The sequence below is a fragment of the Lampris incognitus genome, chromosome 8 (assembly GCF_029633865.1).
Source record: "Lampris incognitus isolate fLamInc1 chromosome 8, fLamInc1.hap2, whole genome shotgun sequence".
In the NCBI taxonomy this organism is placed as follows: Eukaryota; Metazoa; Chordata; class Actinopteri; order Lampriformes; family Lampridae; genus Lampris; species Lampris incognitus.
The window spans coordinates 46208964-46226691 of NC_079218.1; the positions used below are offsets into that span (position 1 = coordinate 46208964).

The window sequence follows — 17728 nt, forward strand, 5'->3', positions numbered from 1 at the left end:
CTGGAGCATATGTTTTTGTTAAATCTTTACAAAAAACAAACATTGGATTTGAAGGATTTGTCATCATAACCTATGTGTGGGGAGTTTCAATCTGCTATACTTCATACAATTTGAATGAAACAAAATTTTAAAAAAAGTCCCTAAACATTTAGAAATCAGGAATCGAGAAGATCGACAGTCGGTCGGAGCCTCCTTTCCAGCAGCCTAGAGTAGACTTTCCCAGGGAGGCTGAGCAGTGTGATGACCCGATAATTGGAGCACACCCTCCGGTCCCCCTTTTTGAAAATGGGAACCACCAGCCCAGTCTGCCACTCCACAGGTACTGTCCCCAACCTCCACACGACACTGAAGAGGCGTGTCAACCAAGACAGCCCAACAATGTCCAGAGCCTTCAGCATCTCAGGGTGAATCTCATCCACACCCGGTGCCTTGCCACCGAGGAGCTTCTTAACTACCTCAGAGACCTCTGCCAGGGATACGGGTGGGGCTTCCCCTGAGTCTTCAGACTCTACCTCCTCCACCGAGGACGTGTTAGCCGGGTTCAGGAGCTCCTCAGAGTGTTCTTTCCACCGCTTGACAACATCCCCAGTCTGGGTCAACAGTTCCCAGAACTCGCTGGAGGGACTACATGTCCAATCTGCCCTGGGAACGCCCTGGGATCCCCCAGGAGGAGCTGGAGGGCATTTCTAGGGAGAGGGACGTCTGGAGTGCCCTACTTAGCTTGCTTCCACCGCGACCCGACCCCGGTGAAGCGGCTGATGATGATGATGAATGAATGAATGGAATCAGGAAAATGTATTGTCATTTCTGTCATGTACTTGTGTACACAAAAGAAACAAAATTTCCTTTCACCCAGCCCACAGCATTGCAACACAAAAGATGAAAACACATATCCAAAATTTCCAAAAACGACAGTACCAAAAACATACAAAAAGAGAGAGAAGCAAAAAAAAACCAAACAGTTAACAACACAGTCCATTCAGTGCCACACAACATTCCCCTGTCCGGAGAGCGAACGCCAGCCAGGATGACTGTCGGAACTGCCGGTCTGCATGGGCTAGCAGTTAGCTAGCTTAGCCTACCTCGCTTCCACGTCCTGTCAGACCGCCCCCGATGCTTCCTCTTCGGGCACAGCTCCAGGCAGGGCCGGGGTCCTTGGGCTCACCGGACGCAGCAGATCAGGCTCCCCCAGCCGATCCAACGCCAGCACTCCCAGCCAGACACCTTCAACACACCTCCCCCGAACTCCACACGACAACACAAACGTAGACAAAAAACACCCCACAGTCGACGCCAAGCCTTGGTGTTTCCTCTTCAGGCGCAGCTCCGGGCAGGGCCGTGGTCCCTGGAAACATGCATGCATAGTGTATAACCTGCTGACAAACTGCATACTGTATGGAATATGATTTAATGTGATGAAATATCTTGCATCGAGGTTCATTTCATTTTATTCTCGGATTAGGTTAAGAGTAGATGTGGCGCGGTCCTAATAGATCCAATTCAATGCATGAAACAAACGATGAGTGAAGCTATCTGATCAACACCGAGGCCTCCATGATGTCTGGATTTAAGCATCTCATCTTACATTTCTTCTCATTTTCACAACAGTAATGACCAAATGGAAGTCCAGATTTTTACATAGCTTATAATGGACCGCATTTTATGTGTGTACATTATCTCCACATTATGCACTTTGTGTGTGTGTGTGTGTGTGTGTAGATGTTGAGTTTAAGCAGGGGGAGAGAGAGCATGCGGTGGAGGTGGAAGTTCTCTACGACGGAGTCCGGGAGATGCGGGAGGCCTTTACTCTCCACCTGAAACCCGATGAAAACATGGTGGCGGAAACTCAGGTCAGGAACTCACGCTGTGCTCCCCCCTGTGTTCACGGAGCAGTGGCGTGCTGCTGTTGAAGTACTGGTGCTGCTGCCGAAAATGGGAAAATGCAAAAATACGGAAGAGGATTAGGGTAATGTGGAAAAAAAATTTGTTTGGAGCTCTGAGATTAAAGTCACAATTCTGAGATGAAGGTCAGAATTTACAGTATAAAGTCATAATGTGTGTGTGTGTGTGTGGGGGAAGGGGTGTATTCTAGTACACAAGTATCATACAACAATCCTTATGAATATTTATGGAAAATTCCAGTCTGCTTAATGCCAAAACATCCAATCCGTTTCCACATAAATTACAAGATTAGTGTCCTACAGCCTCCTCAAATAACAAATTGCATCACATGTGCTGAATTAAAAGCAGTGCTGTGCCAACAGTCCTTCAAATGTCTGTCCATTTTGAAACCCACCTCCCCCCTCTCTGTTGCTGGTGTGACAGGTGACCAAGGTGATCGTGTACATCGAAGAGACCAACAGCATGGCTGATGTGACCTTCCCCTCTCTCCCTCATGTGGTCTCACTGCTCCACTACGATGATGTGGCCAGAACACCGGACAACCTCCATCCTCCTGCTGGCTACCCCGTTGTGTGTGTCACTGTAAGTCCGTCTGATTTCCATGGAGAGGACTGCATCACAAGAAGACAGACAAATAGATGGATGGGGTGGAAAGACATATAGATTATTCTCATCCAAACAGTGTATTTTTATATTATAGTTTACACATATCTACTGTGGGTGGTACAGTGGCTTATTGGTTAGCGCTGTTGGAGGTCCTGGATTTGATTCCAGCTCATCTGTGTGGAGAGTGCATGTTCTCCTCTTGTTTTGAGTTTCCTCCCACACTGCAAAAACATGCACATTAGATGAACTGGAATCTCTGAATTGCCATCGGTGTGAATTGTTTATGAGTGACTGTGTGACCGGAAAAGGAAAAAGGGTGTCATCCAGACACCCAGAGGGTGTCAGCCGGAGGGTGTGCTCCAATTATCGGGGCATCACATTGCTCAGCCTCCCTGGGAAAGTCTGCTCTAGGGGTGCTGGAAAGGAGGCTCTGACCGACTGTCGAACCTCGGATCCAGGAGGAACAATGCGGATTCCCTACAGTGCCCTACTTAGCTTGCTGCCACCGCAACCCGACCCCGGAGAAGCGGCTGATGATGAGATGACTGTGTGTGTGTGTGTGTGTGTGGAGGGGGGGGGTGTTCACTATGATGGACTTAAAACCTGTCCAGCGTCTCTCCCTGTCTTCTGCCCAATGCATGCTGGGATAGACAACAGCCCCGCTCAACCCTGAACTGGATTGAGCAGATAATGGATGGGTGGACATATCTGCTATCAGTAGAAGATACAATGTTGAGGAATAGTTTTGAATATCTGCCATCATGGGAACTGTCACCATGACAGCACATTCATGTCTTCGCTCTGCGTGCTGTTTAACACGCCTGCATCATGCAGGGGTGGGGGACACATTGTTTTCTCTCAGCACCCATGCTTTTCCTTGGGCCTTAGTTAAATTGTCCCTCCGGACAGAACCAGTCAGTTCCAAAGGGACACATTACACAGCTGAGCAGACTTTATCCAAGAGGAATAGCTTGCCTTCCTGAATTGGGGCTCAGCGGGAAACTTGACTGGATTTTCTTGATGTGCTAAGTCCTCGGCTGCTCAGGTCTCAGGTGACTGCTGTGAGAGACTGGTACCGTGTGTGTGTGTGTGTGTGTGTGTGTGTGTGTGTGTGTGTGTGTGTGTGTGTGTGTGTGTGTGTGTGTGTGTGTGTGTGTGTGTATCAGTTTCTCTGCTCTGTAGTCATTTGAGCGGAAGGTACTTAGGGGAGCTGAAAATGAAATAGCCTTGTCAGAGTTGAGGTGTTGAGTGCTGTAAAGACCAGGGGGGTGTCAACATGTCTACCCGGAGATCCTTAGAAATGCTTCACTGCTCAGACTTTCCCTCGCCCTCGCTCGCTCTTTCTTTTTCTCTCTCACTCTCTCTGTTTTGCTCTCTCGCTCACTCTCTCTGTTTTGCTCTCTCGCTCACTCTCTCTATTTTGCTCTCTCGCTCACTCTCTCTGTTTTGCTCTCTCGCTCACTCTCTGTTTTGCTCTCTCGCTCACTCTCTCTCGTGCTGTCTCTGTCACGCTCTCTCACGCTCTCTCTCTCTTTCTCTCTCGCTCTCGCTCTCTTTCTCTCACTCTCTTTTGCTCTCTCGCTCGCTCTCTTTCTCTCTCTGTTGCTCTCTCTCTCATGCTCGCTCTCTCTCTGTCGCTCTCTCTCATGCTCTCTGTCACTCTCTTTCTCTCTCTGTTGCTCTCTCTCTCATGCTCGCTCTCTCTCTCTCGCTCTCGCTCTCTTTCTCTCACTCTCTCTCATGCTCTCTGTCGCTCTCTTTCTCTCTCACACACTCACTCTCGTTCTCTCTCGCTCTCTTTCTCTCTCTGTTGCTCTCTCTCTCATGCTCGCTCTCTCTCTCTGTCGCTCTCTCTCATGCTCTCTGTCACTCTCTTTCTCTCTCTGTTGCTCTCTCTCTCATGCTCGCTCTCTCTCTCTCGCTCTCGCCCTCTTTCTCTCACTCTCTCATGCTCTCTGTCGCTCTCTTTCTCTCTCACACACTCACTCTCGTTCTCTCTCGCTCTCTTTCTCTCACTCTCTCTCATGCTCTCTGTCGCTCTCTTTCTCTCTCACACACTCACTCTCGTTCTCTCTCGCTCTCTTTCTCTCACTCTCTCTCATGCTCTCTGTCACTCTCTTTCTCTCTCTGTTGCTCTCTCTCTCATGCTCGCTCTCTCTCTGTCGCTCTCTCTCATGCTCTCTGTCGCTCTCTTTCTCTCTCACACGCTCACTCTCGTTCTCTCTCGCTCTCTTTCTCTCTCTCTTGCTCTCTCTCTCATGCTCGCTCTCTCGCTCTCGCTCTCGCTCTCTTTCTCTCACTCTCTTTTGCTCTCTCGCTCGCTCTCTTTCTCTCTCTGTTGCTTTCTCATGCTCGCTCTCTCTCTGTCGCTCTCTCTCATGCTCTCTGTCACTCTTTCTCTCTCTGTTGCTCTCTCTCTCATGCTCGCTCTCTCTCTCTCGCTCTCTCTCTCATGCTCTCTGTTGCTCTCTCTCTCATGCTCTCTGTCGCTCTCTCTCATGCTCTCTGTCGCTCTCTTTCTCTCTCACACGCTCACTCCCGTTCTCTCTCGCTCTCTTTCTTTCTCTGTCTCTGTCTCTCTCTTGCGCCCTCTGCTTTTAAAATGTCAAAAGCTAGAGGAGCTCTGGCGACTTGGCAAAGTGACAAGCTGATGCATTTGGGGGAAAAAAACATTTGGAAAGCAACAAGTATTTACTCTGTTCTACTCTTTACTACCCCCCCTTAGGCTTGCAACTCAAAATACGCCGACTACGACAAGACGGGCTCCATCTGTGTCAGCGAGCACATCAACGACACCCTGACCCGCTACCGCTGGCTCATCAGCGCTCCGGCCGGTCCCGACGGTGTCACCAGCCCCATGAGGGAGGTGGACTTCGACACCTTCTTCACGTCCTCCAAGATGATCACCTTGGACTCGGTCTACTTCCAGGCGGGCTCCAGGGTCCAGTGTGCCGCCAGGGCCGTCAACTCCAACGGGGACGAGGGCCTGGAGCTGAGCAGCCCTGTCACCACTATAAGCCAGGAGGAAGGTGAGGGGCAAGATTTGACAGTCCAGTTCAGTGACTTAATGTGTCATTTTTATCTCTCATGTAGTGTGAACTCTGACAGATGTTGCACTTGGTACCAGATTCACTTCATTTTCTAAGTGCTGTTAACACGTGGAAACGCTGCGTTTCAGTGTGCGCCGCCCTTACCATTCTCTCTTCCTCTCCCCCGCCGGCGGTCTGAAGGTATGTGTCAGCCGCGGAAGATGGGAACGGTTGGTGCCGAGCCTTTCTCCGCCAAGCTGCGCTACACTGGAGCGGATGACCCCAAACACCCCAACCTCATCAAACTTACGGTCACCATGCCTCACATGGACGGTAAAATAGTAGCTGGAGGCAGGACTCCATCCTCAGACGGAGTGGGGTCTAATGTGGGTCTAAGGGGGTATTAAAAGTCGGGGGGCTCTTCCGGGGTGTGCAGCCAGAGTGTAGATTGTGCCGCGTAGTATCGAAGAGACCCTCCAGCACTCCAGCTACTTAAAATTCCCCCCTTGATTTTTAATCAGTTTCCTTCTGCCTCATCTCCTCCCACTTTTCTTCCTCCGCCTCCGCTTCTTTTCTGTCCTCTCTCTCGCTCTCTCTCTTTTAATCCCTTATTTCATGTTATCCTCTCACCTATATCCCTCATCTTAGGTTACATCGGAGTCGCAAAATGATGAAAGTAGTTATTTCAGCCCTCAGGCGTAGCATAATTGGCCAGAACAACAACAAAATACACAACAAATTACTGAACATCCCTCTCTGTTCGCATGAAGGCATGCTGCCCGTCATCTCCACCCGCCCCCTCATGAACTTCGAGCTGACGCTGAGTCCCGACGGAACCCGCGTGGGGAACCACCGTTGCTCCAACCTGCTCGACCACAGCGAGGTCACGACGGGTCACGGCTTCATCACCGCCGCCACGCGGAACACCGAGAGCGTGGGCGACACGGCGCCCTACCAGTACAGCGGTGCCTTGCGCGGCAACAGCACGCTGCGCTTCTACAGGAACCTCAACCTGGAGGCCTGCCTGTGGGAGTTCACCAGCTACTACGACATGTCTGAGCTGCTCACGGACTGCGGGGGCACCATCGGGACGGACGGACAGGTGTGTGTGTGTGTGTGTGTGTGTGTGGGGGGGGTTGTGTTTGCATGTGGGTGGGCATGCACAGGGGGGGGTGCTTTTGTAAAACATGCTCTTGTCTGTGTGCTCATGTCCACATTTGTCCACATTCCAGTGTTTGCACATACATCTGTCTGCCTGTTAGTCTTTGTGTGTGTGTCTGTGTGTGTGTCTGTGTGTGTGTCTGTGTGTGTTCATCTCTGTGTCTATGTGTGGTTAAGTCATTTTACAGCCTTCCGATTGACAGGGTCACACAGACAGAACGGCACCATGTCTGTTTGTCTACTGTTTGTCAGTGTGTGTGTCTGTGGATACTGTGATACAGAGCAGGGGTTCACACACACACACACACACACACACACACACACACACACGCACACACACACAGGCCACCTGTCAAACACTCACCGCCATCATTCACCACTCTTCTCCACATAGTGCATTAAAAGCGTAGAGTCGCACAGTGGAAACCCGTGGAAGGATGATCTCTTTACATCAGGAACAGGGACAATTTATTGTCGTCTCATTCGTGTACTTGTGTACACAAAAGAGACAACGTTTATTTTCTCCCAGCCCACAGCAGTGCAACACAAAAGACAAAAACACATATCCAAAACCTCCCAAAAAACGACGCCATCAAAAGCCTACAAAACCAGAGGGAACAAAGGAAATAAAAACACACTGTCACTGTCACATGTTGGTGCAAGCTCCCAGGTCACCGGGCTCCCAGGTCACCAGGCTCCTCCCACACTAACCTCCAGCACCTGTCCACCCTGGCTAGATCATTGCAGTGAATGTTGCTATCGTTGTTTGAGATGGGTAGTAAATAGAATGAGGGAGTTGCAGCATTTCCCAGTTCTTTCTGTTATTGTGGGTTAAGAGAAAGACCCCTGCTCCCCCCTGCTCCCCCTGCTGCTCTTTTGTGCCCCCCAGCCTTTGATCTGGGACCTCCTTACTGCTGATCAGACTGCTGAGTGTGTGTGTGTGTGTGTGTGTGTGTGTGTGTTTTGGGGGGGCGTGTGTGTGCATGTGTGTTTTATGTGTGTGGGGGGGTGCATTGTGTAGAGTGTGTGTGTGTGTTTTATATGTGTGTGGGGGGGCATGTGTGTGTGAAAGAGAGAGAGATGAATATATATATTTAATATATATATTAATGAACTGGCGGTGCAGCTGGAGCAGTGTGCAGCCCCAGGTCTCCCCCTGTATGACATGGAAGTGACATTTTTGCTTTATGCAGATGATCTAGTTTTGTTGTCACCAACCGCAGATGGGCTGCAACAACTACTAGACCTGCCTGGGGACTATTGCCAGCACTGGGCCCTGGCAATAAATCCCAAGAAGACAAAAGTAATGATCTTCCAGAAGAAGCCCAGATGTCAGGAAAATAGATACCAGTTGACTCTAGGTAGCATCTCCTTAGAGCATACGATGCAGTATACTTAGCTCGGTCTAATTATTACAGCATCGGGGAGTTTCAGTAGGGCAGTGAATAACCTAAAATAAAAAGCTGGCAGAGCTCTATATGCAATTAAAAATAAATTCTTTAACATTGATATACCAATCTCCATCTGGTGCAAACTGTTTGATAGTGTAATTCTGCCCATTGCACTATATGGAAGGGAGGTATGGGGTCCACTCAGTCTTCCCAGCTACACTAGATGGGATGAGCATCCTGCAGAAACCCTACATGCTGAATTCTGTAGAATGATTCTGAAAATACAAAGGAAAACACCAAACAACGCATGTAGGGCAGAATTAGGCCGGTTTCCATTATTAATAAATGTACAAAAAGATCTCTAAATTTCTGGATGCACTTAAACACAAGCCCAACAAATACATTGCACTTTAAAGCTCTGAAAACCCAAGAACTGAACCCCGAAAAGAGTCCCCTGAAGCAGCTGGCTGTGAGACTCACTAACCCTGTAACAAATACTAAGACCAACCAACCTCAGACCAGCACTGCATCCCAAACCAACATGAGGATAAATCAGGCTATAAAACAAACAAACATGAGGATAAATCAGACTATAAAACAAACCAACATAAGGATAAATCAGGCTATAAAACAAACCAACATGAGGATAAATCAGGCTATAAAACAAACCACCATGAGGATAAATCAGACTATAAAACAAACAAACATGAGGATAAATCAGGCTATAAAACAAACCAACATAAGGATAAATCAGACTATAAAACAAACCAACATGAGGATAAATCAGACTATAAAACAAACAAACATGAGGATAAATCAGACTATAAAACAAACAAACATGAGGATAAATCAGACTATAAAACAAACCAACATAAGGATAAATCAGACTATAAAACAAACCAACATAAGGATAAATCAGGCTATAAAACAAACCAACATGAGGATAAATCAGACTATAAAACAAACCACCATGAGGATAAATCAGGCTATAAAACAAACCAACATGAGGATAAATCAGCTATAAAACAAAGCAAGAACAATTATCTGAAACATCGGAAGGCTGAAATCAAAACTCGAAACAAACTAGAAGTCTACCGGGCCCTAAAAACAAACTATGATTTGGAAGAAGACCTCTTAACCGTCAGAGACAGGAAGCAGCGACAGATCCTCCCCAGATCCAGGCTCAGTGACCACAGTCTGGCCATTGAAAAGGGGGGACACAAAAAGACCTGGTTGCCAAAAGAGCATCGATCATGTGGTCAGTGCATGACGGATGAGGTGGAGACAGAGGGGCACGTCCTCCTTAAATCTGACACATTTGAAAAACAGCGCCGGGCTTTTGTCCAGGAGCTGGAACATGCGACTCCAGAGTAGCAGGAAATGGAGGACGCAGGTGAGCTGCGGGGGGTCCTGGGAGGGGGGCCAGCGGCGAGCATTGCAGCAAGATTTATATTATCTTGCCACAACCTGAGAGACAGTGGGGGACGGCACCTATTGCTACTGTCGTTGTTTGACATCATAATCATTGTTGTTGTTGCTGTTATTATTATAATCATTGTTGTGTTGTGTTGTGTGTTGTTTTACATGCTTTGGCAATATGTACACAAATGTACGTCATGCCAATAAAGCACATATTGAATTGAATTGAGCGAGAGAGAGCAATTAAAGATGGCCTCCACAGCCTTGGCCACAGTAAGAGGTGCTGGCTTGCATAGTTGAGGGTGAGTCCGGCAGCCAGTGCAGGTCAGGAAGCAGGAGTCCACTTCTTCTTCGTAGTAAGTAGTCCACTGTCACCGGGCTGCCGGTGGCTGTGCACACGAAGGGGAGAAATCGACAGTTTCACGGCTTCTCCGAGTTACGCGGATGAAAGCGGACTCGACCGTACGACACAATCCGGCTTCTCTCTGAGAAGTGAAGAAGTTTTCCTCTCCACATCTTCCAGCTGCCACTGTACGTGCGAGCTGTCAGCCTTCAGCCGCCGCGGACAGGATGGATTTTATTTATTTATTTATTTATTTTACATCAAGTGACCTCGACGAGCGCTTTAGCAGGGGTAGAGCAGCGACCGGGACGGCTCACAAGAGTGGGGTAATTGGCCGGGTATAATTGGGGGGGGGGGGTTGCTGTTTTGCATCACAAGTTGCAAATTTTCTTCCTTATAATGTTGTATTGTTCACCAATACTACTACTAAATGTGTGTAATTACCCTGGGCCGTGGTGGCTGTCTGACACGGCCTCCCCATGGGGGGATCTGGAAAATCACCCACATTAAAACGACGTTTGATCCCGATCACAGAAGGTCGTTTGAGCCGTTCTCGCAGCAGTTACTGGCACTGAGTCTTAAGACGATGTCTGCTCCATCCTCGCTGTGATGGTGTTTGGTGAGGATTCAAGGGGGAAGGCGGGGTCGGTCCAATTTTCGGAAATGTTTGTATTGTCGAGCACTCGAACTCGAAAATAACTTGTGGCTGCGCAAACCCTTTCCAGAGAAGTCCTGACAGACGGTGAACACCAGAGCGGGGGGAGTAATACAGGGATGAGGACAAACTTGTCTCTTGCCAATTTGCTTTCTTGCTTTTTCTTGCCAGCTCGTCTCCCTTCTGACGGTTTGGGATGGTAATCGACTGTGCAAATGAACAAACGGTTCAATTAAAACCAACAATTGTAATGTAGTGGATTTTGAATCAGTTGCCTAGACTAACTCTGACTTTTATCACACTTTGGGAATATTGCCTAAATCACTTGAGTGTCTCGATTAGTGAACTATTGTGTGTGAACAGTGACATCTAGTGGTCACTACCGACTATTACATAGAAAGTCCCCCTAAAGTGAAGGCTGAGAGGAAATAGATGCTTTCTCCAAAGTGGTGAGTGATGTCACAATGTGTCGTATGGTATGATTCACATATGGTCACAACTATTTAAGATGTTTAACGTGTAATTAGAACCTAATTATAATTATATTATATATATTATAATCTAAATCGTGTCCCCCCCCCCCCCCCCCGAGACACATCTATATATCCTCTACTGATTGCGCAGAATCTCAACACTGGACAAATGGGCCGTACTTGTTCAGCCAAAAATGTCCGTTAGTGCGGTGTTTCCCAACCCAGTCCTCAAGGACCCCCTATCCTGCAGATGTTCTTTGCAACCCTGAATAGGTACCTGTTTGTAGTTATTCAACCAATCAGCAATTAATTATGTCAGATTTTGCACTCTTTGGATAATGAAGTGCTATGAGATGATTGGTTGAGTAAGTACAAGCAGGGCTATGCAGGGTTATAAGGGAAATCTGCAGGATAGGGGGTCCTTGAGGACTGGGTTGGAAAACACTGCGTTAGTGAAACACGAGTGTTGCTGTGGTAACAGATTTCAAAGTAATTGGTAGACGTCAGCGGACAGAAACTAAAACAGAACACAAACTGACAGTGTCGGTTGTATCTGCACACCACTCTGCCTTAGAGACTTCGCCCACCTCGCTCGCCGTCCCACACACTGGTGTTTTCCAGGAAAACCTACAACTCTGAGACGAGATGAAACTGTTTATCGTGTCACCGTTTCGTGACTAAATATGGTTAGTGAATTTTGAAAAGCACAAAGTGACCGACACCAAATCCCTTGCATGTGGTGCATTTCAATGTCCGTGTATCTTTTTGAAAAGGTTGAGTAAATACACGATAAATTAATATGCTTTGTTCGGGAAATACAATAAACTAATCAGTTTAATTTTTTTTCTGACTGTGACGAAGTATTTGGAACAATAAATGACTTAAAATATTCCGCAGCTCTTTCATATTATGCAAAAGAAATGTCGCTTTAAAGCACAAAATTACACCATAGACAAGCTATAAGAAAGGTATTTTCATTGCTAAGTACGGACAATAGCACTAGCAAGGAAAACATAATCCATTCCCAGAAAACATAACCTGTCAAAAAGACTAAATCTAGTTGACTCAGTTTAACGTGAAAGCGCTGCTCATTTTTGACCCCACACTGTAGATACCATCATTCCATAAGACTCCTATTGGAGTCTTTACAAGTCCTCCTTCATAGTCCTTCAGTCATTGATACATTCCCTGACATTGGCTAACAGGTGCTGAATCTGGTCCAGTCCTATGTGACTCTGCGTGTGCCCCTCCATGTGTCATACGTGTTCCACTCCCCCGTGGGAACAGGCGGCTGGCAGCACTTCGACCTGCAGTCGGAGCTGCGCCTCACCTTCGTATACGACACGGCTATTCTCTGGAGGGACGGGATCGGCAGCCCCCCTCAGGCTGAGCTGCAGGGTAAGAGAGAGACTACCATGTGGGTCTGGATTTTACTGGGGTCAAGAGTCAAACAACAACATGACTGACAACTGAAGAATAACTTGCTCTGTGTGTGTGTGTGTGTCCAGGTGCCCTGTACCCAACCAGCATGCGTATCAATGACCAGGGACGTTTGGTTGTGAATTTCCGCACCAAGGCCCGTTTCAGGGGTCTGTTTGTGGAGTCTCACACCGGGGGAAGAATCAAGAGGGCTGGTGAGATGGGTTGATCACCGACTACTAATTAATAGCAGATAATTTCTAGTCTTATTTGTCTTTAGATGCACTATGTGTAATATTTTGGCTTTCCTGAGGCGTTATATGATGAATAAATATCATTGGAGGTTGCTGAGTGGCACAGATTGGAACAAAGTAAATGACTCATGGCACTCCCACTCCCCAGATCTCTGCATTCAACAGCTGTTGAGTTGTTCTTCTTGCTGTTTGATGCCTCACTTCTAAAAAGCATTGGCTGTCTCCTGCAGCAAACTGATGCTGCAATCTCAGTGACTGAAATCTACTGAGGAGATCTGAAAATGGCAGATGTCTGCTTCGTACATAGCAGAGCAGCATTACTATTGCAACAACACATCATCGGTAGGGTAAAACTAATCTGTCTCATGATGGTCTAAACCCAGCTCACGTTCCCCCATTAGTGGTTGAACAATCCAACACTTTTGTAATGATAATGTTATTCATATAGCACTTTTCTAAAGCAATGTTACAAAGCGCTTCACAAAAAAAGTAAATAAATAAAACCAGACAAGGCAAAAACAAGAGTCAGACCAAATAAGTAAGAGTAAAAATAAAAACAGTATAAATAAAACAAATATCAAAAATTTGTGAAAGCTTTAATAAAAAGAAAAGTTTAAAGACGAGAGTTAAAAGAATGTAGAGACTTGGTTTGTCTCAGTTCAACACGAAGAGAGTGCCATAGTGTGGGGGCTCTAACAGCAAAAGCCCCCATCACCCCTTGTAACAAACCGAGACCTGGGAATAACCAGCAGGGCTCCATCTGCAGATCTTAATGGTCAAGGGGGCATATACCAGGTCAATAAATCACAAATGTATGTAAGAGCAAGACCATTTAAAGCCTTAAAAGTGAGAAATAAGATTTTAAAATCAATTCGAAATATAACAGGGAGTGAGCGTAGGGAGGCAAGCACAGGGGTGATATGGTCATCCCTCTTTGTCCCGGTAATGAGCCGAGCAGCGGCATTTTGTACCAACAGCAGACGGTGGAGGGAGCCCTGGTTGATACCAGAATAAAGTGCATTACAATAGTCAAGCTGAGAATAGATAAAAGCATGTACAACTTTTGCAGATCGGCAATTGATAAAAATGACCTCATTTTGGAGATTATCTTGAGCTGGAGATAGCATGACTGAACAACATGTTTGATTTAATTATCAAAACTGAGGTTAGCATTGAATATTACCCCCAAGTGTCTTAGCAGCCTGCTTAAGACTACCTGACAGACCACCAAGATTAGTAATAAAAGGGCTGATGGAATTTTCGGGACCGAACAGAATGACCTCAGACTTGAGAGGCAAGTTGTGAGATTTGCTAGAGAGCTTGGATCTGTGGGTTTTAGTGGCATTTATCAGAGTGTCATCAGCATAGAAATGGTAGAGCAATTTGAGATTTTGAATGACTTGGCCAAGGGGCAGCATGTATATAGGAAAGAGAAGGGGGCCAAGAACTGAGCCTTGAGGGGCACCACAACTCGATTGAGCCATCGAGAAGCTAGAGTTACCCAGAACAGAAAAAGTTCTGTTGGTGGGGTAAGAGCATAATAAACTAAGAACCGAGCTTGGTGAGTTCTGCTTCACAATGTTTGGAAGAGCCGACATTAAAGGATAAAAAAGCTACTGCACCTTTGTATTGAATTTGTTTGCCTTGCTTGCTTTGATTTGTTGTGGTTTTTCACATTGCTAAATGCTCAGGGTCAGGATTAAAGTTGAATTCCTCATACAGTAACACCTACCTTTAAATCTCAATATATAGGATAAGGCAAGCTCTCATTGTTTTCAATAGTGGTTGCCATTCTACTTTATCAGTCTTTTTTTATTATTATTAATTACTTGTTCTCTTCTCCTCCATCCTCTGCCCAGCAACTTCTATGACCTCCATGGTGATGTGTGCGGATCACCCCGGGCTGACCTTCAACCTGAGTCTGGTGAGAAGTGAGCCCACCTACAATCAGCCCGTTCAGCAGTGGACGTTCACCTCTGACTTTGCAGTGAGTACAGCCTCATGAAAGGAAGTCTGCACTTCAATGCATTGCCTGAAAGAACAGTCACATAACTCATATGCCCGGACTGACACAAATTAATTATAAATCTTCCCCATCGTCTTCCTCCACTTTGCCCAGGTGAGAGACTACTCTGGCACCTACACGGTGAAGCTGATTCCCTGTACCACAGCCCAGAACATGGAGTACACATTCCCTCCTGTCTGCAACCCCAGAGAGCCTGTCACTTTTGACCTGGACATTCGATTTCAGCAAGTATGATAGCATTAATTGAGAATTATTGAGATTAAAATCCAAAAAAAGGCCGTTTCCTATTATTAAGGAAACTTCTGTCAAACTGTTGTTTACCCTTTGTCTTCTCTCTCGCTCTCTCTCTCTAACACACACTCTTGGTCCCTATCTTCCTCTCTATCTTGATCTATTCTCTCTCTCTCTTTCTATTTCTGTCTCAATCTTTATGTCTCTCTCCTTGTCTCAGGTGAGTGACCCTGTAGCAGTAGAGTTCAGTCTGAACACTCGGATGTTCTTGCTGTCCAAGAGGAGCTTGTGGCTGTCTGATGGCTCCATGGGCTTTGGGCAGGAGAGTGATGTGGCTTTCTCAGAGGGTAAGACCCGTCAAAGGTTTTTTTTTTAGCAGGAGATATATTTTGTCAGCTGATATTTATAAGAGTAATTAATGGTGACAGTTGTCTGTGAGTTATCAGTTATTACCCTCTCATTCCAGGGGATACAATTTACGTTCGTGTTATGGTGGACCCTGTGCAGAACCTGGGAGACTCATTCTTCTGTAATATTGAGAAGGTGTACCTCTGCACTGGTGCTGATGGATACGTCCCCAAGTACAACCCCACCAAGTTTGAGTTTGGCTGCCTCGCCGACTCTCCGTCTCTGCTCTACAGGTTCAAGATTCTCGTAAGTGTTCCTGTTTCATACAGGGTGCAGAAATAATTGTTAAAGACAGTGCATCAAAATTCAACCCATTTACAAAGAAAAATCAGTTTTTTATGTTCACTCATTAACTCAACGCACCTTACCAGGACAAGGCTCAGCCAGAGACCCAGGCGCGTGTGTTTGGAGATGTTGGTTTTAATGCCTTGCTTGCGGTGGATGACCCCTCTGCCATGTCCCTGGTCAGACAGCCAGGGTCAGACGGCTTTAGAATTGACTCCTCTGCTATATTCCAGGTATATTATATTTTACCGTACCGGTCAGGATAAAAACTGATGTCCTGTTTTTCTTTGACTCGGTTTACTGTCTGTTGTTGTTGGAATGATGGTGGATGAAGGCATTTTAGGTGCTTAACTAACCATGGTTATCTTAAATTATGTGCACCACGCTCCATTATTCATTTTTCAGTATTTTTCTCTTGCGTATTGTCTACCGCCGCCATGTTGAGATATTAAAAATGGATCTTCTCATTCATAAAACTTTTTTTTTCAATCGATACTTTCTTTTCCCATAGGTGGCAGTCGGTCGGGAGTGGTTCATACACACAATTTACACTGTGCGTTCCAAGGAGAATGCCAACAGAGGCATTGGAAAGCGCAGCCTGGAATACCACTCTCTGTTCGCTGCCGCTAATGATCTCGCCTCGGACAAAAGTCGTCGCTCCAGAAGGTCGGCGGGCAGTGAAGTCCCAGAGGCTGCCGAGGACATCGGAGCAGACAACAACCGCGGTACCAACATCATGCACATCCCTTTGGACCGCACCAGGCGTCGGGCGGTGGGGCTGAACGAACAGCACACAGACGGCCCGGAGCCGCTGGAGCTGAACGCAGAGGAGGGAGAAGAAGGTGTAGTGACTGTGGTGGGAGCACTGGTGGGGCTGCTGCTGACCGTCCTCCTCGTCATCATCCTCATCCTGGTGCTGAGGTCCAGACAGAGAGGAGACAAGGTGGAGAGCACCCAGGGGGTGAGAGAGGTGGTGAAAGGGTCCATCAGCACAGAGCCCATGTTGGTGGTGAGGATGCAAGACTGCTACAACAGCTCAGAGGTCTGAGCGAGGGACACACGGCTGGACAGACGAACAATGAGCCTTTTTTTAAATAAAGTTTATGGATTTTGTTTTTCTACACAGGTATTACGATTAATTTCATAACACCGAAGTCTGAGCTTGGTCGTATGGGGCGGGGGGTTGTCGGTTGTGTGTTCACTCGTGGTTGGAGTTTTGGGACGGGTGTTCGAATTTTTACCTAACCCATTAAGCACCCTGATTACTGAAACCTTTTACAATACAACACAAAACAAAGTAACAAACAGCACTGGAATCCCACATTCTGTCTTTACGCAACACTCCAACGTTTGCTGCTACTAGCTTGGTATTTCACTTAACTTACAGTCCTTTCACGGCTAGCTTTAGAGTTAAAAGTGCCTCAAGCAGCTAGATCCCTTAAGAACAGTCCCAAATGCTGAGAGCGCTTTTCTCACAAAGCTAGTTTAGAAGGTCAGGAGATTTAGTGGGGCACCTTGGGGAAAGGAGGCTACATGAATTTTGCCCCCAGTTCTGCTCTTCTTGCTAGACAATCGGGTCTTCATTTTTACCCCCACGTGTAGTGGAAAACAGAGGAACGGGTCTGCTCCGAGAGGCCTACACAGCTCATTTAGACCCAGAGCACAGGAGTGGAATGTTGCTGTCCGTCAGATTCAGCTTTGGTTTAAAACTCAACCAGTTATTTGAGTCACTCACTGTGGCTTTGCTTGCAGAACACCGTTTACAGTAAGATGAGTCATTTCATCTCAAGAGATCCCAAACATTAGGACTTTCTGCTGCTGCTGGGCTGGGTTTAACTGTTTTATTTTCTGATATTTGTATTTTTGTAACCTCAGTGTCTACTCTGTCATGTGTTTACATCACTGCTTCTGCTACCACAAAGTTTACAGCTGTATGTCTATGTGATATCTTTACTCCACTGTGTGCGTTCAGTGTTGACTGGCATATTTATTCAGAACACAATGAGTATAATAATCTTTGACGTTAACACTGCATAGCTGATGTACAAAGACACTCATCTCAGGAGTTTTTCCTCGACTGATCTGTGGACGGTGTGTTGAACACAACCTTACTGTTGTTTACTCAA

The 17728-nt window shown here is 46.6% G+C and overlaps 1 protein-coding gene across 6 annotated transcripts in view; it reads left to right on the top strand.

Moving 5' to 3' along the window:
- Window positions 1-16716, top strand: part of frem2a (FRAS1 related extracellular matrix 2a) — a 96586-nt gene extending 79870 nt beyond the window's left edge. The window contains exons 12-24 of one of the 6 annotated variants that reach the window (XM_056284938.1): window positions 1720-1850; window positions 2326-2484; window positions 5234-5537; window positions 5739-5870; window positions 6308-6639; window positions 12185-12381; window positions 12480-12613; window positions 14512-14639; window positions 14772-14906; window positions 15130-15256; window positions 15376-15563; window positions 15689-15835; window positions 16114-16716. In XM_056284938.1, coding sequence (XP_056140913.1) covers window positions 1720-1850; window positions 2326-2484; window positions 5234-5537; window positions 5739-5870; window positions 6308-6639; window positions 12185-12381; window positions 12480-12613; window positions 14512-14639; window positions 14772-14906; window positions 15130-15256; window positions 15376-15563; window positions 15689-15835; window positions 16114-16650 — 2651 coding nt within the window. In that variant the 3' untranslated portion in view covers window positions 16651-16716. Of the gene's footprint in view, window positions 1-1719; window positions 1851-2325; window positions 2485-5233; window positions 5538-5738; window positions 5871-6307; window positions 6640-12184; window positions 12382-12479; window positions 12623-14506; window positions 14640-14771; window positions 14907-15129; window positions 15257-15375; window positions 15564-15688; window positions 15836-16113 lie in introns of all 6 variants that reach the window. The other 5 variants (XM_056284941.1, XM_056284940.1, XM_056284939.1 and 2 more) reach the window with 5 other exon arrangements.
- Window positions 16717-17728: the final 1012 nt, after the last annotated feature.